Source organism: Paroedura picta, chromosome 5 (genome assembly GCF_049243985.1).
Source record: "Paroedura picta isolate Pp20150507F chromosome 5, Ppicta_v3.0, whole genome shotgun sequence".
NCBI classification, from domain to species: Eukaryota; Metazoa; Chordata; class Lepidosauria; order Squamata; family Gekkonidae; genus Paroedura; species Paroedura picta.
The window spans coordinates 124,024,440-124,047,483 of NC_135373.1; the positions used below are offsets into that span (position 1 = coordinate 124,024,440).

The 23,044-nt window shown below is 52.0% G+C and overlaps 1 protein-coding gene across 1 annotated transcript in view; it reads right to left on the reverse strand.

The window, feature by feature from the left end:
- PODXL (podocalyxin like) overlaps positions 1-23,044 on the reverse strand; it is an 81,773-nt gene that overhangs the window by 54,501 nt on the left and 4,228 nt on the right. The window contains exons 4-5 of the mRNA XM_077340801.1: positions 2,217-2,240; positions 309-656 (exon numbers count right to left, since the gene is read on the reverse strand). Of these exons, the coding sequence (XP_077196916.1) occupies positions 309-656; positions 2,217-2,240 (372 nt within the window). The remainder of the gene's footprint in view (positions 1-308; positions 657-2,216; positions 2,241-23,044) is intronic.

Genomic DNA, 23,044 nt, shown 5'->3' on the forward strand with positions numbered 1-23,044 from the left:
TGCAGCTGTAACCCCCCCGGGAGACCTCCCGCTCTCACCTGGAGGTTGGCAACCCTAGACGTGGCCCGCCGGGGGGACCTGCTTTCTGCAGCTGTAACCCCCCCCCTTCCAGGAGACCTCCCGCTCTCACCTCCCTACAGGAGGTTCTCGTGGCGCCCTGATCTCCGTGGGAGAGGAGGGGAAGGCGACCGCCAGCCGCTTCGAGACGGTGAAAAGCGGGGTATAAAACCCGATTCCGCCGCGAGCCGTACCCCGCCGGGAGGTCGGCAACCCCGCCCGCCTCCCTTCCCGCCGCGCCGTCCACTCACCGCTGCGGCACAGCCCGCCGAGCAGCCCCGCCGCCAGCAGGAGCAGCAGCCGCCGTGGCGAGCGCATGGCCGGGCGCGCCGAGAGCCGCTCTCCTGCTCGTCCTCCGCCGCCGCCGCCGGTCAGCGCCTTCCCGGCCGCCCGCGCAGCGCCCCGGCCGCCTCCTGGGTCCGCCGCCTCTGCGCCGCCGCCGCCCGCCGGACTCCTGCTGCTTCTGCTGCGATTGCGGCAAGGCGCGCTGGCGCTCGGCTCCCCGCCCGGCCGCCCGCGGACGTCCCCCGCCGGCGCCCTTTGTTCATCGATGCGGCTGCGCCCGCCGCTGCCTTGCTCTGGAGAGCGGCCGGCCGAGGCTCAGGGACGGGGCCAGGCGGGACGGACGCGGCGGGCGGAGGGGCTGCGGCCCCATTGGTCCTCGCCTCCGCCGCCCGCGCCCGGACTGGCTGCGCCCGCTCTCGCGCCGCCATTGGGCCAGGCCGCTGCCGCTCCGCGTCGGGCCCGCCCCCCCCCCCGGCCCTTGCCCCTCTCGAGGCGACCCCGGGGAAAAGATGCTCTGCAGTCCCAGCGTTGCCAACTCCAGGTCGGGGGATTCCTGGACATTTGGGGAACGGAGGGAGTTCCGTGGGATAGAACGCCCTTGGATACATCCATGGCTGCGGATGGCGCATTGTGAGCGGGATCCTGCCCTGCCATTTCGGTGCCGCTTAATGTGTCTTGTGTGCTGATTCCGAGAAGGGAATTTTGTTTGCCAGTGTGCCTTGCGGATGGAGGCTTGTGCGCGGCTTCTGCGTTCTTGCTGCGGGTTGCGGACTTCCCAGATCCTAATGCGGGGGCTATCAAATGCCCCCTTTATTGGCTGACTCCTTGTGGGGAGCTCCTGGAGATTTGGGGGTGAAATCAAGGGAGGCTGGAGTTTGGGAAGGGGGAGGGACCTCAAATGTTTGGAACCCTGGTCTATGCTGCCGTGTGTGGGATCCTGCCCTGTGCCCCATTTTGCCAAGTGTACTGTGTTTCCCACCGTAAGGCCCCGGGAGAAAGGCTGACTATAAACGCTGGAAATAAAAAAATAAGTAAATAAACAGAAGAGTCCGATTTCCAAAGCAGCCATTTTCCCCAGAAGAACAAGAAGAGTTTGTTTCTTATACCCCACTTTTCACTACCAGAAGGAGTCTCAAAGTGGCTTACAATCCGTCCCCTTCCTATCCCCACAACAGACACCCTGGGAGGTAGGTGAGGCCGAGAGAGCTCTACAAGAACTGCACCATGAAAACAGCTCTGAGAGAACTGTGACTCGGCCAAGGTCACCCAGCTGGCTGCATGTGGAGGAGTGGGGAATTGAACCCGGTTCTCCAGATTAGAGGCTGCCGCTCTTCACCACTATACCACGCAGGCTCAGCCAATGGAAAGCTGATTTTACATCTTAGCCTGCAAGCTGTCTGATGTTTCGGTCCACTCCGAGCAGAGCAGTCACAGTGAGCTTTCAGCAGCATGCAAATGTATTCAAATAGGGCTGAATTATTATCACAGTTCCTGTTATTCCATTGATCAATCTCCTTCTAGTGCAGGAACGAGACTTGGAAATACGCCATTTATCAAATGTATCCAAGCATTAAAGACACGGGAAGCCCCATCAATCATTTTGGCTTGGCATTTCTAAAGTCTCCAATCCGAAAGTGAGTTGTAGTTATTAATAAGGCAAGGCAGTCCGTCGAGTACAAGAAGAACCATCTCTTGGAGGAGACGCTTGCAATAAGAACATAAGAGAAGCCATGTTGGATCAGGCCAGTGGTCCATGCAGCCCAACATTATGTGTCATGCAGCGGCCAAAACCCAGGTGGTTCGCCAGAAGGGCCATGAGAACGAAATCACAAGATGTCATAGTCCTACTGTAGGCTGCATCGGTCAGACCTCACCTGCGTGCCGGTCCGGAGGCCTCACTTCAAAAAGGACGTGGAGAAGATTGAGAGGGTGCAGAGGGGAGAAATGAGGGTGATCCGGGGCCAGGGGACCAAGCCCTAGGAGGAAAGGCTGAGGGACTTGGTGATGTTCAGCCTGGAGAAGAGGAGGTGGAGAGGGGACAGGATGGCTCTCTTGAAGTAGTTGAAAGGTTGCCACTTACAGGAGGGTTCGAAAAAATTTCAGAGGATAGGATTCAAAGTAATGGCTAGATATCAGTAAAAAATGTCCACAGTCAAGATTATTTCAGCAGTGGAATAGGCTGCCTAAGGAGGTGGTGATCTCCCCCTCACTGGCGGTCTTCAAGCAGTGGCTGGACAGTTCTCCTGGATGCTTCAAGCTGACCCTGCATTGAGCAGGGGGTTGGGCTAGATGGCCTGCATGGATGGCCCACTCTAGGATTCCAGGAGTCTAGTTCAGCAGTGGAAGGGGCTGCCTGAGGAGGTGGGGAGCTCCCCCTCACTGGCGGTCTTCAAGCAGCGGCTGGACAGATCCTTCTCCTGGATGCTTCAGGCTGACCCTTCATTGAGCAGGGGGTTGGGCTGGATGGCCTGCATGGCCCCACTCTAAGATCCTCTGAGTCTGTCCTGTAGATACAATGACCTCAGGCTGGCTATTTGTAATAGGGAAAGCAATCTTTAGATCAGGCTTCTTTCTCTTCTTTTGATTGCAACCTGAGTGGGAGTCAAGTCCACTTGGATAAGCGACGAAGCGTGCATGCCCATGAAAGCTTATACCAGGCCTTCTTGATGGGCCAGGAAGTCACGGGTCCGTCTTGTGCACATGGAAACTCTTAGATCTTAGCTACTTTTGGAGCAACGTCTCTGCCCTGGATCTGTCCAAGGTCCTGTAGCTTACATTTATCTGAGGCCAGCCACCAGTTTAATTTGATTCGCTCAGTGGTTCTCAACCTCCCTAATGCCGCAAACCTTTAATACAGTTCCTCATCTAGTCCAGCAACCTAAGAATCTAAGAAGAGCCCTGCTGGATCAGACCAATGGTCCATCCAGTCCAGCATCCTAAGAAGAGCCCTGCTGGATCAGACCAGGGGTCCATCTAGTCCAGCATCCTAAGAACATCAGAAGAGCCCTGTTGGGTCAGACCAGGGGTCCATCTAGTCCAGCATCCTAAGAACATCAGAAGAGCCCTGCTGGATCAGACCAGGGGTCCATCTAGTCCAGCATCCTAAGAACATCAGAAGAGCCCTGCTGGATCAGACCAGGAGTCCATCTAGTCCAGCATCCTAAGAACATCAGAAGAGCCCTGCTGGGTCAGACCAGGGGTCCATCTAGTCCAGCATCCTAAGAACATCAGAAGAGCCCTGCTGGATCAGACCAGGGGTCCATCTAGTCCAGCATCCCAAGAACATCAGAAGAGCCCTGCAGGATCAGGCCAGTTGTCCATCTAGTCCAGCATCCTAAGAACATCAGAAGAGCCCTGCTGGATCAGACCAGGAGTCCATCTAGTCCAGCATGCCAAGAACATCAGAAGAGCCCTGCTGGATCAGACCAGGAGTCCATCTAGTCCAGCATCCCAAGAACATCAGAAGAGCCCTGCTGGATCAGACCAGGGGTCCATCTAGTCCAGCATCCCAAGAACATCAGAAGAGCCCTGCTGGATCACACCAGAGGTCCATCCAGTCCAGCATCCTAAGAACCTAAGAAGAGCCCTGCTGGATCAGACCAGGGGTCCTTCTCGTCCAGCATCCTGTCTCACACAGTTGCCAACCGGTTCCTCTGGAAGTCCTCTGGAAGTCCCTCTAGTTCCCCTGGAAATCCAGCAACACCACACGTAGGCCTGCTCTTTCTTCTGATGTTGCCTTTTGGAACACAGGTTGACTGCTTTGGAATGTGGAGGTTCCCTTTAGTCACCACGGCGAGTACCCATTGATAGACCTCCCCTCCGTGACCCTATCTAATCTCCCCGTAAAGCCGCCTGTATCTGCGGCCATCGCAAGGTCCTCTGGGTGGATGAGGAACCACTCATGGGATCTCATTCCTGAGTCAGACGGAGCGGAGGCCTTTTAGATAATCCACCTCAGGGGTCGCAATGCCCCAGGCGAATCCTTCATGAGTGAAGAGGGAAGAGATGACCCTTCGATAACGCTCCATAACAACCTTGTCCTTTTCACTTGAAAAGAGCCAACAGGCCGCTTGTCACAAAACCGCTGAATGTGAGTCATGTTTGTTTACCACAAGAGCCGTGAGGCTTTCAGACATCTGCAGGCAGCCGGCAAGGATCGCTCTGGGGATGGCCGTTACAACAACCACAAAGAAAGACCAGGCCTCATCCATCAATGCCCTCAGTTCTGTGGTGCCAGAAGCTGACCGTTTTGTTCCTCTGGAGAAGAACCTGGGAGGCGTTTTTCTTGGTAAACACCCTTCAGTGGATGGTTCAGTAGCTCGCATCGGGCACGATTTCTCAAACGGATGTCAGAAGGAGGCAGGCGGAATCCGTGGAGAGCTCCAGTGCAGACTCTAATATTGAGAACTGGGTTTGATTCCCCACTTTCCCCCCACAGGCAGGCAGCTGGGTGACCTTGAACTAATCACTGTTCTCTCAGAGCTCTCTCAGCTCCACCTACCTCACAGGGTGCCTGTTACGGGGAGAGGAATGGTAGGTGATTTATAAGCCACTTTGAAACACGTGATCCCTGCTGTGTGACCTTGGACCAGTCACCGTTCTCTCTGAGCTCTCTCAGCTCCACCTACCTCAAAGGGTGCCTGTTGCGGGGAGAGGAATGGTAGGTGATTTATAAGCCACTTTGAAACACATGATCCCTGCTGTGTGACCTTGGACCAGTCACCGTTCTCTCAGAGCTCTCTCAGCTCCACCTACCTCAAAGGGTGTCTATTGCGGGGAGAGGAATGGTAGGTGATTTATAAGTCACTTTGAAACATGATCCCTGCTGTGTGACCTTGAACTAATCACTGTTCTCTCAGAGCTCTCTCAGCTCCACCTACCTCACAGGGTGTCTGTTGCGGGGAGAGGAAAGGTAGGTGATTTATAAGCCACTTTGAAACACATGATCCCTGCTGTGTGACCTTGGACCAGTCACCGTTCTCTCAGAGCTCTCTCAGCTCCACCTACCTCAAAGGGTGCCTGTTGCGGGGAGAGGAATGGTAGGTGATTTATAAGCCACTTTGAAACACATGATCCCTGCTGTGTGACCTTGGACCAGTCACCGTTCTCTCAGAGCTCTCTCAGCTCCACCTACCTCAAAGGGTGTCTATTGCGGGGAGAGGAATGGTAGGTGATTTATAAGTCACTTTGAAACATGATCCCTGCTGTGTGACCTTGAACTAATCACTGTTCTCTCAGAGCTCTCTCAGCTCCACCTACCTCACAGGGTGTCTGTTGCGGGGAGAGGAAAGGTAGGTGATTTATAAGCCACTTTGAAACACATGATCCCTGCTGTGTGACCTTGGACCAGTCACCGTTCTCTCAGAGCTCTCTCAGCTCCACCTACCTCAAAGGGTGTCTGTTGCGGGGAGAGGAATGGTAGGTGATTTATAAGCCACTTTGAAACATGATCCCTGCTGTGTGACCTTGGATCAGTCACTGTTCTCTCAGAGCTCTCTCAGCTCCACCTACCTCAAAGGATGGCTGTTGCAGGGAGAGGAAAGGTAGGTGATTTCTAGTCCTGCTGCCAAGGACTGGAAATGCCATCGGACATGCCCTACACTGCAGTATCAGGGAATATTGTTGCAGCCCCTTCGAATTTGTCCTCCGGGGTCCCATGAAGTTCCGTTTTGTCTCCTGTACACAAAACTACCTTCTGGTCTGTCCTGGTTTCTCCTCTTTCTACAAAGCAACTCAAAGCAGCATAGATGGTTCTTCCTCTCCCCCTCCCTGTCCCCCCAACAACCCTGTGAGGTGGGCCAGGTCCAGAGAATGAGAAAGATAGTGACAGGCCCAAGGTAAGGAACTGGGAATTGAAACTGGGCGTCCTCCTGTCACTCGAGCCATGACTCTGTGCTTGGCTTTGTTTCCACTTTTTCAGGGACCAGAGGAAGTGGTAGAAGCCCTGGCTGGGCAGAACCTGTGCTGGACACAGAATGAGGGACATGTCCCTGAGGGGCTGTCCAACTGATTTCTGAGATGTTCCTTCTCTGGTGTTTGAGGGTGCTGCAGTTCCCCCCTGAGAGAAGAGATCTGCCGTCTGGATCTCCTCTTGCTCTTGAAGGCCCAGCTGACTTCCGTGACAAGAAGCCCAGTTTGTCAGCTTGTCTCATCCACTGCACAGGACCAGTCATATTCACGCCTACCGGCTGCACTACCGCCTCACCCTTCACCCGGGGCTGCCTTTGTATACTGTGTCTCCCCTTCTTTGTAGACTATCCCAACGCTTGTTTTTGGATTTGCTCACCTACATCATTACTGACTAACGCCTTTCTGCCCAATACACTTCTGGACAGCCGTGTGTGCGAACCAGATCTTGGGGTCATAGAATCATAGAATCACAGAATCCTAGAGTTGGAAGGGACCTCATGGGTCATCTAGTCCAACCCTCTGCACTATGCAGGACACTCACATCCTCGTGGACTGGAAGCGAAATGTGAGCCCACAGTGTGATGCGGTGGTAAAGAAGGCAAATGCAGTCTTGGGCTGCGTCAAGAGAGGTGCCACATCTCCCCGGTTCTGTTTCTAGACCTCTCCCATTTTGGCCTTTTTGCGTATTATTGGGTGGCAGCTGATTAAAAAATTTGTTCCCGGGAATTGTCACATCTGGATCCAGGCTCTGGATCTAAAAGGAGCCAAGAGCGAGGGAGGGAGCGAACGAAGATCGCAGGGTTTGGAATGTCCCTCTGAGAGCTGTCTGTGTTTTCCGAAACTCAGGGCTGCACCAGAGAGGTCAAAAGGGGGGAGGGAAAGTACCTCTTGCGAGATTTGGATCCGGCAGCTGGCCAGGATCCCTGACGGCCAGCCTGGGCTTTCCAGCAATCTCCTGTTACCGAACGTCACGCCCTCCCCTCTCGGAACAGCAGGGCCCAAAGTAATAAGGTTTGGAATTCAAACGTGGGATTAAGAGCGGAAGGTGATCAGGTGGGCAGGCCCTGCAGCCGGGCGAAGGGGGGAGGGCTGAGATGCCCATGGCTGGTTCAGGAGCAGCAAGTTAGAGGGGGGTTTTGGCGGGGGGGGGGGGTGGGGGAGAGAATGAGCAGAAAAGACAGGTGGATTTCCAGGCTGGTGTTAACACCAAGATTTTGGTGTTAATCATTAAGGCCCTTCATGGTCTGGGACCCACATACCCGAGGGACTGCCTATCGCCCTATGCCTCCCGCAGAGCTCTACGCCATGGGTAGTCAAACTGCGGCCCTCCAGATGTCCATGGACTACAATTCCCAGAAGCCCCTGCCAGCATTCGCTGGCAGGGGCTCCTGGGAATTGTAGTCCATGGACATCTGGAGGGCCACAGTTTGACTACGCCTGCTCTACGCCCTGCAGGTGAGAATTTACTGGCCGTTCCCAGCCCCAGGGAAGCACGCCTAACCTCGACCAGGGCCAGGGCCTTTTCGGTCCTGGGCCCTACCTGGTGGAATGAGCTCCCGGGTGAGCTGCGGGCCCTGTGGGAGCTTTCAGCGTTCTTCAGGGCCTGCAAAACAGAGCTCTTCCGCCAGGTCTATGGGTGAGGCTGGGGTAGCGAGGAAGATCAGTGCCCGCCCCCCCAGTCTTAGACAGCAGTTAGTCTGCTTAGCATGTGGAAGGTCCCAGGTTCAGAACCAGCTATCTCCAGTTAAAAGGCCTGATCTAGCAGGTGCTGGGCTGATCCAGCTGGGCTCTTTTTATTTTATTAGGATGCTGAAACAGGTGGACCACTGGTCTGATCCAGCAGGGCTCTTCTTATGTTCTCAGGAAGCTGGACCAGATGGACCATTAGTCTGATCCAGCAGGGATCTTCTGATGATCTCAGGAAGCTGGACTAGATGGACCCCTGGTCTGATCCAGCAGGGCTCTTCTGATGTTCTCAGGATGCTGGACTAGATGGACCCCTGGTCTGATCCAGCAGGGCTCTTCTGATGTTCTTAGGATGCTGGACTAGATGGGTCACTGGTCTGATCCAGCAGGGCTCTTCTGATGTTCTTAGGATGCTGGACTAGATGGACCCCTGGTCTGATCCATCTTTCCATCCCTCAAGAAGTAGGGAAGGTGGTGGGGTGGGGGAGTTTGGAGGTATTACTGCCATGTTGCTCTGTTTTTATTGTGATTTTGTTGTCTGTTTCAATGGGGCTTCACTGGGGGTTTTACTGGACATCTGTAACCCGGTCTCGGGAATAGGCTGAGTCCAAATCAGTTTCGAAGTCCACCAACCTCCAGGCAGGGTCCAGACAGGAGTTCTCCTGGAATGACCACTGATCTCCAGAGGACGGAGATCATCTCTGCTGGAGGTAATGCATTCTCAGAGGTCCCTACCTGGGCTCTAGTCCCCGATCTCAAGGAATTTCCAAACCCAGAGCACACAAGCCTACATTGAAGCAAATTAAAAACCGAAGCTTTTTTGGGGGCCGAAAAGATCCTGGCAACTCAGGAACGGGGCTTGGCTCAGGGGTGGGATCTCAGAAGGGGCAGGCCGGGAGAGAATCAACCAGCTGCCGTGCTTGGCTCCACCCCGGCTCAGGCGGCAGCTGGCTGGTGCACAAACACACCTGCTGCTTCTTCTTCGTGGCCCTGGGCAGCCTTGGGCAGCCGTGGGCCAGGTTGACAGCTGCCCTCCTTGGGGGCCCAGGCAGTGTTTGTCCACCGTGCCTGCCGAACGTCAGCTTGTGGGTCCGGGGAGGGGGGTGCGGTGGGCGGAGGCAAAACTTGGAATGCATCTTGCAATAAATCAGGGAGAATAACAAAGTTTGAGTCCGGGGCTCCCAAAAGACCAACAAAGCTTTAGTCAAGATCTAAATATTCATGTGCAGGGGCACAAAAGAAGTGGTCTTAAAGGTTCCACTGGACTCGAACTTTGTTCTTCCGTTCCTGATCAACACAGAGAATAAAACACGTTTCCAGTTACCCTCCTATCGTGTGACTAAATCATAATACTTAGGAATCCCATGGAGCAGTCATCTTTTAAAATCTAAGTTGTTGCATTAGAATCACTCAGTGCTGGAAGAGACTTCTGAGGGCCATCCAGTCCAGCCCCCCCCCCCTCTTCTCGGGGACTCACATGCAGCCAGCTGGGTGACTGTGGGCTAGTCACAGTACTGGTCATTCTGTTCTCACAGAGCAATTATTTTAGAGCTCTCTCAGCCTCCCCTCCCTCACAGGGTGTCTGTTGTGGGGAGAGGAAAGGGAAGGCGACTGGAAGCCACTTTGAGACTCCTTTGGGTAGAGAAAATTGGCATATAAAACCAACTTTTTCTTAAAAATCACACACTCCTGACAGGCGGTCCTCCATTTTCCTCCTAAAAACTCCACCACCCTCCGAGCATATTTCATCTACGAACAGCCCCTCGCTCTCAGAAAATGCTTTTTAATATTCAAGTTGAACCTCCTTTCCCGTCACTGAAACCCATCGCTCCTTGTCCTCATCCCTAAAGCTGCAATAAACAAATTGGCCCCCTCTTCAACAGGGCTCCCTGTTATGTAGTTCAACACAGCTCTCCTCTCACCCCTGGCCCTCCTCTTCTCCAGGCTACACAGACCCCCAATTCTCTCCAGCCCTCCTCGTAAGGCACGGATCCCGACCCTCCTAGTCACCCATCTCTGAGCATGCTCCAACCTGCCAAAGTCCTTCTTGAGCTGAGGTGACCAGAACTGGGCTCAAGATTCCCCAGGAAGTCTCACCCATGAGGAATAGAGAGGGATTAGAATTTTTACTGAGGAAGAAGAAGAAGAAGAAGAAGAAGAAGAAGAAGAAGAAGAGCTGGTTCTTATATGCCGCTTTTCCCTACCCGAAGGAGGCTCAAAGCGGCTTACAGTTGCCTTCCCTTTCCTCTCCCCACAACAGACACCCTGTGGGGTGGGTGAGGCTGAGAGAGCCCTGATATCACTGAAGATGAAGAGGAAGAGTTGGTTCTTATATGCCGCTTTTCCCTACCCGAAGGAGGCTCAAAGCGGCTTACAGTCGCCTTCCCTTCCCTCTCCCCACAACAGACACCCTGTGGGGTGGGTGAGGCTGAGAGAGTCCTGATATCACTGCCCGGGTAGAACAGTTTTATCAGTGCCGTGGTGAGCCCAAGGTCACCCAGGTGGCTGCATGTGGGGGAGCGCAGAATCGAACCCGGCATGCCAGATTAGAAGTCCGCACTCCTAACCACGACACCAAACTGGCTCTCTCTACAGCATGGCCCTGGGCAGCCACCTGTTATGGAACAAGGCCCAAACATGTCCCTGGCTGTGCTAGCAGTTCAGATACACAGCATGTGTGCAAGCGGTAGGTGGGAAGGGGGTGTTACAGCCCCCGGCAGGTGAGGAGGGGTAGAAGTGCCAGATCCAGGTCTGGGAGCTCCTGGAGGGCAGGGACCTAATTGGGGCAAGATGCCATAAAACCAACCCTCCAAAGCACCCCTTTTCTCTGGGGTCTCTGCAGACTGGAGGTGAGCTGTAATTCCAGGTCCCACCTGGAGGCTGGCATCCCTAGTTACAACCCTGCATTGATTCTCCGTTCTGTTGTGAGCCGGGGAGGTGGGCCTGTTCACACTGTGGTTGGCACACAAATAATAAAACGAGAAGTGCCACGCACCACACGAAGCCCCAGTTTACGGGAACGTGTGAGCTTGATCCCCCTCTCTTCCGCAGGCAGCCAGCCGGGTGACCCAGGGCTAGTCACAGTCCTGATAGTGCTGTTCTCCCAGAGCAGTCCTGTCAAGCAGTGGTCCCTAACCTTTTTGAGGCTGGGGACCGGCAGGGCATTGGACCGCGGACGCGGGGACCGTGCCCGCGTGGGCCACGCCCACACATCGGGCCGCGCCCTTGCGTTGCGCATGCGCAATTAGCGGGCGCGGCCCGTACGGGCGCGGCCCGGCCCTGATTCCCTCTCCCCACCCTCCCGCAGTAAGAAGCTTCCCGGGCCGCAAGCTTGCGGCCTGGGAAGTTTTTTACTGCGGGGGGTGGTGGGGAGAGGGAGCCGCGGCCCGGCGCCATGGCCTTCGCGGCCCGGCACCGGGCCGCTGCCCGCAGGTTGGGGACCACTGCTGTCAAGGATCTCTCAGCCCCACCTGCTTCGCAGGGTGCCTGTAGTGGGGAGAGGAAGGGAAGGAGATGGTAAACCTCTTACTCCTTTGGGTAGAGAAAAGCAGGGTATAAATCAACTCTTTTTTTCCTCCTCCTCCTCTGCTCTTCATTGCCTTTTGCACAAGCCAGTCAGATTAGTCGAATCCGAGCAATGTGCATCTAAAACACAGCTGTGTTGAGCTTCTCCCGTCACCAGGCTGTTCTCAATTTACTGCCTGACCTCAAATGTTGAGCTTCGCCTGTTAAAAAAGAGGAGTCACTGCTGGAGGGTGGCCGGGGCTGATCCCTGCAGGGACAGAATTCCCTGGGGTGAGAGTTGCAATACGCAAGATCTGAAGCATGCATGATTCAACAGCATGGGGGGGGTGGTGTGGGGTGGGGTGGGGTGGGGTGGGGTGGGGTGGGGTGGGGGAGATGAGTCTTTGGCATTCTCCTCCTTGGAGGTCCCCACATCCTCCTCATGCTCAAACCCCCCAGATTGCCAAGGGTTTTCCAACCTGGATCCGGCAACTGGGATGAAAAATTATTGGAATTTTTGGGGGTACAGCCCTGGGAGGACGAGGTTTGGGAGGGAATCAAATTCCAGAAAGAATAGGAAGAAGAAGAATTGGTTTGTGTGCCCCACTTTTCACTTCCCAAAGGAGTCTCAAAATGGCTGACAGTCGCCTTCCCTTCCTCTCCCCACAACAGACAGCCTGGGAGGTAGGGGAGGCAGAGATAGAGCGAGCTCTGAGAGAACTGCTCTGTGAGAACAGGACTGCGACTAGCCCAAGGTCACCCAGCTGGTTGCCTGTGGAGGAGCAGGGAATGAAACCTGGCTTGCCAAATTAGAAGCTGATGCTCTTAACTGCCATGCCACGCCATAAAGTCCACCCTCCAAAGCAGAAGAATTGAAGAAGAAGAAGAGTTGGTCCTTATATGCCGCTTTGCTCTACTCAAAGGGGTCTCAAACTGATCTCTATCGTCTGGACAGCAGTTGTGATTCTGGGGCAATCTCTTGGGGGTTGGCAGCATGAATCATGGGGAAATCCCACATGCAAGCGGATAAAAACATTATTCCAGCAGCATTACTTTCCACACCTTTGGGATTCTGGGCCTGGCCTTCCATGGGGGTACCAGCTCCAGATTGGGAAATACCTGGAGATTTTGGGGGCGGAGCCTGAGGAAGGTGGCTTTTGATGAAGGGAGGCACTTCAGTGGGGTGGAATGACCTAGAGTCCCCCTTCCCAAGTAGCCACGTTCTCCAGGCTAGCAGATCTCTGTTACTTGAAGATCAGTTGTAACAACTCCAGTCCCTGCCTGGAGATTGGCAACCATGGCCTGCAGCCGACTGGCCTGGATTCCGAGCTGCCAAGCAAGCAGTCCTTGCTGGACTGGGCCAGGTAGGGAGAGCGCCCTGCCTGGGGTTGCCATGGTTTAGAGACAGACCTGTCCAAAGAGCCGTGCCGTTGCCCTGCTTCCGTGTCCCTCGCCCAGCCGAAGAGGCGTCTCGCCTTCAAGGTCAGTCACCGATGGAAAGTTTTCTCCGAAGCCATGAAAAATCACGTTCTTTCCCCGTGACTGAGGCCCTGTTCCAACACTATACTGAACGCCTCAGAAGCCTGCTAGCTGCCAAGGCCTTTGGGGACCTGGAAAACAACATGGCTTTTCTTTCGAGAGCCGGTGGGGTGTCGTGGCCTCACCTGAACAACCGGGTTTGATTCCCTGCTCCTCCGCCACATGCAGCCAGCTGGGTGACTTTGGGCCAGTCCCAGTTCTCTCAGAGCTCTCTTAGCCCCACCTGCTTCTCGGGGGAAGGGAAGACGATTGTCAACCACTTTGAGACTCCTTTAGAACTGGCCAGTCCCAGTTCTCTCAGAGCTCTCTTAGCCCCACCTGCTTCTCAGGGGAAGGGAAGACGATTGTCAACCACTTTGAGACTCCTTTAGATAGTGAAAAGTCGGGTCTATAAACCTAACCTTGAGAGCCAGTTTAGCGTCATGGTTAAGAGGAGCAGCCCGTAATCTTAGAAAACCAGTTTGGAATCCCCGCGCCCTCCACATGCAACCAGCTGGGTGACCTTGGACCAATCACAGTTCTCTCAGAGCTCTCTCAGCTCCACCTGCCTCCTAAGTTGCCAGTTGAAGGGAGAAGAAAGGAAGGCGAGTGTAGGCCACTTTGAGACACAGGAGGCCCACTGGGTGTACTTGGGCCAGCTACAGTTCTCTCAGGACTCTCTCAGTCTCATCTACCTTATGAGGGGAGAGGAAGGGAAGGCGATTGCCAGCTGCTCTGAAACTCTTTCAGGCAGTAAAAAATCAGGATACAAAAGCAGCTCTCCTCCTCCTCCTCCTCCTCCTCCTCCTCCTCCTCCTCCTCTCCATGGTGGAAGTGGGCCAGCTGACCTGTCAATGGTGGCTTGAATGCAGATTGGGAGAACCAAAGGAGGTGGCTGAACATCCAGAAGTTTCTTTGGAGATCTCCGAAAGACGCCCACCCAGCAGAGAGGGCTCCCCCCCTCCACATAACGCATGAGTTTCAATGGCACCCCCCCACACACACACAATGTGCCTCCAGCATGCCAGAGGGTTTCCAGGGTAACATCGTCCAACGCCAGGGCCCGGGTTAGATCATTCTTGAATCCTGACAGCCCACCGGAGGAATTTGGCTATTTGTTTTCCAGATAAAAGCCACAGGCTTTCTGTGCATTCTTCTGCCGTCTCTGTTTAGCAGCGCCCTCCCCGCCCGGCATCCCAGAAGTATGGTGGGGTATGAGAAACAGGAAGCCCCCTTGGAGAGCAAAGAGTTGGATCTCCCAGAATTGCAGCTCCAGACTTCAGAGATCAGCACCCCTGGAGAAGACCAACGCTTTGGAGGGGGGCTTTCATGGTGTCGTAAGGTACGGAGGTCTCTGTCCTTTTCTGGCTCCATCCCCAAATCTTCAGGCGTTTCCCAGCTTGGATCTTTGGCCGTCCCAGCCCTAAACAAGGAATTGCTGGGTTTTGGGTGCCCAGTCAGTCGATCAGCTGATTATGGTCCTCAAACAGATCAAAACTGCCACAGTATTTACAAATTCGGTCATATCGCAACTTTAAGATTAATACAAAATGCAATGTATTGCAAAATGTTTAAGGCTAATCAGAAGAAGAAGAAGAAGAAGAAGAAGAAGAAGAAGAAGAAGAAGAAGAAGAAGAAGAAGAAGAAGAAGAAGAGTTGGTTCTTCTCGGAACCTAAGCTGGCCTCCTGACCGGTTCATGTTAGAAGTTATAGAAGTTATTGTTGCAATATAAAGTGTTATAATCCCGCCGTTCAATTTGGAACCCACTGTAATGGTTGTTATTGTTCTTATTGTTCTCACAATTCAATGTATATCCTCCACGTATTTTGTGAACCGCCGTGAACCTCATGGGATGGTGGTATAGAAATACAACAAACAAACAAATAACTATGATTAGGAAACACAGCTTTGGTGGACTCTGTGGTGATATAAAAAGATGCAGGCTGGGGTCACGCGAGGAATTGTAGTAGGACAGGAACAATTTGTGCTTAGCTCTCCAAGATTTGAGCCGTCTTTCTCCTTAACTAACCCTCAACCTGTCTCAACATTCCATCCATTCTGGGGAATGTTGACTCCTCATCAGGCCATGTTTTTAGAATGTAAATGGGCTGGGGGTTTTTTTTTGCGCAAAGTGGCATTTTTTTCCTGCATACCTGTGTAAATTCCCTGAGTAGTTTGAGATCTCCTCTTTGTGGGTAGCCTGGTCTCTCACTGCCTCACAAAGAGGTTTTGTCGTTTTGCCCGAACAACACAACTAAACTGCAATTACAGGTGGGCCTCTCCCTTTGCTTGTTAAGCCTTAAGGGTCCTGTACCCAAAAAAGCCAGGGAATGGCGTTCTGTCCAAGCATTCATTGAGATGATTGTGGATCCACAGCAGGTCAACTGTGGTTATTCTTATTTCGGGTTGTCGGTGGCTAGGAGACACGAGCAAATCACAAATGGACTGGCTCAAATCAGGCAAGAGAATTTTTTCATTATAGCTTTTACAAACCGGGCATCGCAGGGCTCAAAGCCCTTTTTAAAATCATATTTAGGGTTGTTACTACATGGAGGCTCGAGAAGTGGGATAAACTAAATAAAATGTTCAATAGGGTCAAATGGAAAGTTGTGCATGTAGGTAGGAAAAACCAAATACACCAATATAAGAGGGGGGAGACTTGTCTTGGCAGTAGAATGTGCGAAAAGGATCTAGGAGTCTTAGTAGACAATACATTGAACATGAGTCAGCAGTGTGACTCAATGGCTAAAAAGGCAAATGGGATTTTGGGCTGTATTAAACCGATTATCATGTCCAGATCGCGGGAGGTGATGGTACCACTTTACTCTGCTCTGGTTCGGCCTCACTTGGAGTCCAGTTTTGGGCACCGCAGTTGAAGAAGGATGTAGACAAACCAGAGCGTGTCCAGAGGAGGGCAACAAAGATGGTGAGAGGTTTGGAAACCAAGACGTATGAGGAAAGGTTGGGGGAGCTTGGTCTGTTTAGCCTGGAGAGGAGACGACTGAGAGGGGATCTGATAACCATCTTCAAGTATTTAAAAGGCTGCCATGTAGAGGATGGAGCAGAGTTGTTCTATCTTGTCCTGGAGCGGATGGATCAGATCCAATGGCATTAATTTAATGCCAAAGAAATTCAGCTTAAACATCCAGAAGTTCCTGACGGAGTGGTTTCTCAGTGGAACAGGCTTCCTCGGGAGGTGATGGGTTCTCCATCTTTGGAGATTTTTAAATAGAGGCTGGAGAGCCATCTGACAGAGAGGCTGATTCTGTGAGGGCTCAAGGGGGTGGCAGGTGACAGTGGAGGAGCGATAGAGTTGTGTGTCCTGCACAGTGCTGGGGGCTGGACTAGATGACTCAGGAGGTCCCTTCCAACTCTATGATTCTATGATTCTATGATAGGTCCTGCTAGAGTCAAACATGGTTCTACTGGTTCAGAGCTGAAGAAATCGATCTGAAGAAATGGACCTGCATACAAATGCTTCGACCCAGAGTTAAACTTTGCTGGTCTTAAAGGTGCCCCTGTGACTCGAACTCCGTTCTCTTGGCAACTGCATGCTCAAAAGAGTTCTTTTTGAGATGCCTGGGATGTCTAAAAACATGTTCAATGTCAGAGAAGCTGGGTAGGAAGGTGGATCGCTGGAGGTTTTCTTGCTAGTCTCCGATCCAAAGCAGCCCTTAAGTTGTTGCCAGGCAGGATACGGGGACATAATGAGAATTTCCGTCACACTGCCGAGCCTTGAGGGGAGCACATTGTCGGCAGGTGCTTTCCCCACCCTGCTGTGACCTCAGGCAGCACAAATGCTGGAGCCGCTCCAATTGCGTTTTCCAGCAACTTCCCTTGATTGTTGCCTTTAAAAAGGAACATGGGGAGAATGCATCCCTCCGCAGGCTTGCTGCCTTGAGCTGCGCCTTTCCCAGAATTTTTCCCATCTGGGCTTCGTTCTGATTTTGACCCCCGACCGATGACGTTTAAGGCAGCCCCCGACTGTTGTGTGTTGGCAGAGTTTCAAAATGCAAAGGAGGAGCCGAGCACCGTCTGCTTAAAGAATAAATAGCTGTACCGAGGAAAGAAGCAAGTATGTAAAGAAGCAAGGAGAGAGATAGTCCTAACTGACTAACTGACTAACTGTTGTTTTGGAGGCAAACCTGTGTGCACAAAAAAGCAGGAAGTCTCCAGCTGAGCCAATCAGGAAACAGGAGGAGATTATTTGAAAAAATGGCAGAAAGTTCCTAATCACTTTTAAGGCCACACACGGTCTGGATCCATTATAACTGAAGGATCGCCTCTCCGCCTGCACCCCTCAAAGAGCCTTGCGCTCTACCACCTCCAACCTCCTGGTGGTCCCTGGCCCCAAGGAAGCCCGCTTGACCTCAACCAGGAGTAACAAAAAAAAAAAAAACAGGTCAAAATTCAGAAGGAATAAAGTGTGAACCACAAAGAACCTCAAATACACAAAATTATATGAATTGAAAAAGAAAGAAAGAAAGAAAGAAAGAAAGAAAGAAAGAAAGAAAGAAAGAAAGAAAGAAAGAAAGAAAGAAAGAAAGAAAGGAGAGCCTCCCCCCCGGCCTCCCCAAGGACTGAAAATTGCGCTGTAGCCAGGAGCCGGCTCAGAACTTTGATTGGTCCAAAGTTCTGATTGGGCGCATCCTGATTGGGCTCTGCCTTGGACAGGCCACGCCCAGTCTCCACCCACCCCTTAGGCTGTTATTTAACAGCAGGGCACTGTTACAGATACTATGGTGGTGAGTTGCTGCTCCCTCTTCAGATAGAGCCAGAACGCGAGTAGATCTGTCCTTATATTACAAGGCTGATGAATTTCCCTTCTGCACAACCAAATGTGGCACCTTCCATGGAGACAGACCTAGATGGGTAGCCCTGTGCAACTGCCTGTAGCAGGGGGAAAGCACAAGAGCCCAGGAGTGCTGCTTTGTCTCCTGAGCCAAATTTCAATGGAAAAAAATTGCAGTCATCCACTCTCTTTTGTGACTCCTGACGGCAGCTTTCGAATGGGCCCCAAAGCGAAGTTGGCCACGTCACCGGGCATTGAAGATGCCATGCCATAAGCAAGCAGGCTATAATTTGTGCTTATCTCTTCTGGCTCATGGGATTAAGCAGAGCCCGGCTCTGCCCGCTGATGCCTTTGCGTTTCCCATTAATACCGGGGCGAGTGACACGTAGACTTTGGACTCTAAATTCATCACCGCCTGTTTAAAAATACTTTGGGCGTCAGGATGTTTATGAGCAATCCTTTCCCCTTGGCAGGCGGACAAAACCAAGACAACTAAATGAGGACCACAATTAACTAGGGGGAGGGGGGACACAACATATTCATTGATATGATGCTTTCAAGACTTTGGGAGGCGTCACAATATTCTTGAGAACTTCAGCCCTCTATGAATAGCCTGCCGTTTATCCATGTAAAAGGTGCATTCCCCGAGGGGGCTAATTTAATATATAACTGAACCGATTTCTTCACTGGAATGTAAGAAGGTAAGGGGAGTCCTGCTGGATCAGACCAGTGAAGGTCCACCTAGTCCAGCCTCCTGTCTCACACACAGGCCAACCAGTTCCTCTGGAAGGTCAAGAAGAGGCCTTTATAAGAACATCTGAAGAGCCCTGCTGGATCAGACCAGGGCTGAATCTGCACTTACTTTGTTTATACCATTGTGGATCCTGCTGAATCCAGATCAATTTGAACTTGGGTCTTCCTCCCCCCCCCCCGCCCATTGAAACAGAAAAGTGTTCTGCATATGGTTAGGGGAGTTCAGAAGGGGAGGGGGGAGCCAAGCACAGCTGGAGCTTCGTTCTTTTTTTTCTTGAAGGGGGGGGAGGAGAGGATTGGAGACAGCAGAGGAGTGAGAAAAAAACCAACAGAGAAGTTAGGGCTTCTGGGAGCTTCTGCTGAGAGAAATTAGGGCTTCCCCTTTAAGGCAAGTTTGTCACTTGGACAGCCTTGGCCAATCAGGGCTTCTGTACCACAGAGTCAGCAACAAATTCAAAGCAGGCAGAGCTCCGCGTACTTTCTCATGCTTTCTCAATCCGATTCTTCAAATATTGAGGGTTAAAACCACTCTAGGATATTGCAGGATAAAGGTCGGGTCATTCCATATCAATCATGCTTGTTGCAGTGGGAAAATTTAAATTGGACAAAATCAAAATGGAAATCACATTCAGTGGAGATGGCAGGAACTGAATCGACCTGGGATTGGAATAAAAGCTTAGTGCAGACTATACCCAGGGGTCCATCTAGTCCAGCCTCCTATCTCACACAGAGGCCAACCAGTTCCTGTGGAGGGTCAAGAACAGGCCTTTATAAGAACATCAGAAAAGCCCTGCTGGATCAGACCAGTGGTCCATCTAATTAACCCGTTCTGGACCACTTTTAGCAATTTGCAGAGGTAGTTATAAGCCAATGCTAGAGTATTTTGGGAGATCCAGGTTCAAGTTCTCATTCACGTCATGGAAGCATGCTGGATAATCTTAAATCCATCACCCTATCTCAGCCTGTTCTACCTCACAGGATTGTTGTGCGTTTAAAATGGAGGACAGGGAAATGATGTCAACTATCTTCAATCCCTTCTGTGAAGAAAAGTAGATTATAAATGAACTGAATTAACAACGTTTAATCTTATCTTGCATCTCAGGAAATTGTGAGTTTCCTGCATTGTGCAGGGGGTTGGACTAGATAACCCTGGAGGTCTCTTCCAAATCTATGAGTCTAGGATTCAGTAAGAAAGATGGAGTATAAAAAGGTACATGAACTGATGAATCAAGACTCTGCCTTGGGAAATGCAAAGGGTCAGACCGACCTCTTTGGCTAGAATAGAACTTGCCCACCTTCAAAGAGAGGTTTTTGAAGCAAATCCCGTCGGTTTGTGCTCATAATGCTTGAAGGATTGAGCAAAAAAAACCTTCCAAGGTGGGGGGAGAGAGGAAACATATTCAGATTTGTCAGGCAGGGGGTCCCCTTTGAAAGCTCTCCAGGACCACATGTCGTCACTACATTCTCTGTCAATGAACATGTGCTTCTGGGGATGCCAATGCAAACAGATTCATGCATGCGCCGTCCCAGTGGTTTCCAAAAAGTAACACAATCCAGATTGGATCTACATCTAGACTGGAGCCAGAGTGGGAAGGGGGTGGGGTGTCTACCTTCTTTGCCTGTGCAGTTTCACTTATCATAATGGTACTCTTGGATTCTTGGCCTCAGAGGGGACATGTCCCAGGTACTCTGTGTTTTTAGGTACCTGGTGCTTTTGGGAGCCAGCTTGGTGTCATGATTAAGAGTGGCGGCCTCGAATCAGGAGAACTGGGTTTGATTCCCCACTCCTCCTCCACATGCAGCAGCTGGGTGACCCTCGGCCAGTCACAGTTCTCTCAGAGCTCTCTCAGCCTCACCTACTTCACTGGGTGTCTATTGTGAGGAAAGGAAGGGAAGGTGATTGTAAGGACTTTAAGGCACACAAAGCCTACTGGGGGACCTTGAGTCAGTCACAGTTCTCTCAGAGCTCTCTCAGCCCCACCTACCTCACTGGGTGTCTATTGTGAGGAAAGGAAGGGAAGGTGATTGTAAGGATTTTAAGGCACACTCAAGGGGACCTTGAGTCAGTCACAGTTCTCTCAGAGCTCTCTCAGCCCCACCTACCTCACAGAGTGTCTATTGTGGGGAGAGGGAAGGAAGGCGATTGTAAGGACTTTGAGACATATGAGGCCTACTGGTTGACCTTGGGCCTGTCACAGTTCTTGAATCGAATTCTCTCTCCATGGCATTTAGATGTATTCTACCATTGGATTTGTATAGTATATTATTTATTGCGCTGTTTTTAGTCTCATGACCCACCTTGGTCTCCTGTGAAAAAGACTGTCGACAAAATAAAAACATGTCAGTGTAGAACCATCCCAGGCCCCATCCCCCTGAACCTCCAGGAATATCCCAACCTGCAGCACCCTTTTCTTACCGAGCTCAAAGGCAGATGGCACAGAGCAAGCCGATGCATAATGACGAGCTATCCAAGAAACTGTGCCCATGTTCCAAATGCGCCACAATATCCATGTTGTCAATGCGGTCTTTTAAACCCGCAGTGGGAATGGTGCATTCAAAGGCACGGTTGGTGGTTCTCTCAGGAGAAGCCCGAAGCCTGGCTGGTGGAAGGGAGTGATGGAAGGGAAGAGAAAGAGCCGGAGAGAGGTGAGAACTTTCCGTCATGTCCGATTCCAGCAGTGGGCCTTTCTCGCTCTCCCTTTCTCTCCTCCTCCGGTTCACTGCCCCGAGACAAAGGTTGAAAAATCCCAAGAATTCCCAGGCCTGCTCTCTCTCTCTTACCCCCCCCCCCAGCTCTGCAGCCCCCCCATCCTCTCGGTGTACAGTAGCTGGCATTGGGTGAAAGAATTCCCGCAAAGGGGGGGGGGACATCCTTGACAGAAGAGGAAGGGGGGGCTGCTCCCTGGAGAGGTTTTGTCAGGCCCTGGCGAGAGCTGAAAGCCTCTCCGAAAAGACACCCACAAGCAACCTGGCTTTGAGGAAAGAACTGTAAAAATGGAGGGTGCCACCCTCCAGCCGGGACCTGGGGGTCCCCTGGAATGACAGCTCATCTCCAGACTGCAGAGATCGGATCCCCTGGAGCAAATGGAGGTTTTAGGGCAGCCTGAAGAATATTCTGGGGGTTCCTCAACCATTAAAAAAGATTGGGAAAGGCTATTTTAGGGGGTGATGATAGAATTGTACCCCCTCTGTCCTCCCCAGGGTCCACTCCCAAATTGCCAATAGTTTCCCATTTGCAAGCTGGCAACCGTTCCCCCTCCTCCTCTGCTGGGGTCCTGGGCACCCTATGCGTTCCCTTACTCAAAGGAGTCTCAAAGCAGCTTACAATTGCCTTCTTTTCCCCTGGCTCCCACAAGGGTCCTGCACTCTTTTCCTGTCCAAGACGGTGGCAGCTCACGCGCCTGGTCTCTCCTACAAGAGAGAAAACAGCCCATGACGGAAGTCTACGTGGGAAGCCAACCAGGATCCAGCAACCCTGAGAACAATGAAGAGAGTGGACAGGAAGGCAATAGATTCCTTTGAAACATGTGGTCCCGCGATCCGCCAGAAAAACCAATCAGTGGGTTCTAGATCAAGTCAAGCCTGAACGCTCCTTAAAAGATAAAATGACTCATAGAGTTGGGAGGAATAATAGAGTAGGGAGGGTCATCTAGTCCAGCCCCCGGCACAATGCAGGAACTCACAACTACATGGCAGCTGAAGCAAAAAGCTATTTATATGCAATTTAATAAAGATAAGTGTAAAGTTCTGCATCTGGGTCGGAAAAATGAAAAGCATGCCTACTGGATGGGGGATACGCTTCTAGGTAACACTGTGTGTGAATGAGACCTTGGGGTACTTGTGGATTGTAAACTAAACATGAGCAGGCAGTGTGATGCAGCGGTAAAAAAGGCAAATGCCATTTTGGGCTGTATCAACAGGGGCATCACATCAAAATCACAAGATGTTATAGTCCCATTGTATACGGCACTGGTCAGACGACACCTGGAGTACTGTGTGCAGTTCTGGAGGCCTCACTTCAAGAAGGACGTCGATAAAATTGAAAGGGTACAGAGGAGAGCGACGAAGAGGATCTGGGGCCAAGGGACCAAGCTCTATGAAGATAGGTTGAGGGACTTGGGAATGTTCAGCCTGGAGAAAAGGAGGTTGAGAGGGGACATGATAGCCCTCTTTAAGTATTTGAAAGGTTGTCACTTGGAGGAGGGCAGGATGCTGTTTCTGCTGGCTGCAGAGGAAAGGACGCGCAGTAATGGGTTTAAACTTCAAGTACAACGATATAGGCTAGAGATCAGGAAAAAGTTTTTCACAGTCAGAGTAGTTCAGAGTGGAATAGGCTGCCTAAGGAGGTGGTGAGCTCCCCCTCGCTGGCAGTCTTCAAGCAAAGGTTGGAGACACACTTTTCTTGGATGCTTTAGGATGCTTTGGGCTAATCCTGCGTTGAGCAGGGGGTTGGACTAGATGGCCTGTGTGGCCCCTTCCAACTCTATGATTCTGTGATTCTATGAAATCCGGGGAGGCCAGGAATGGAGCATTGTGTG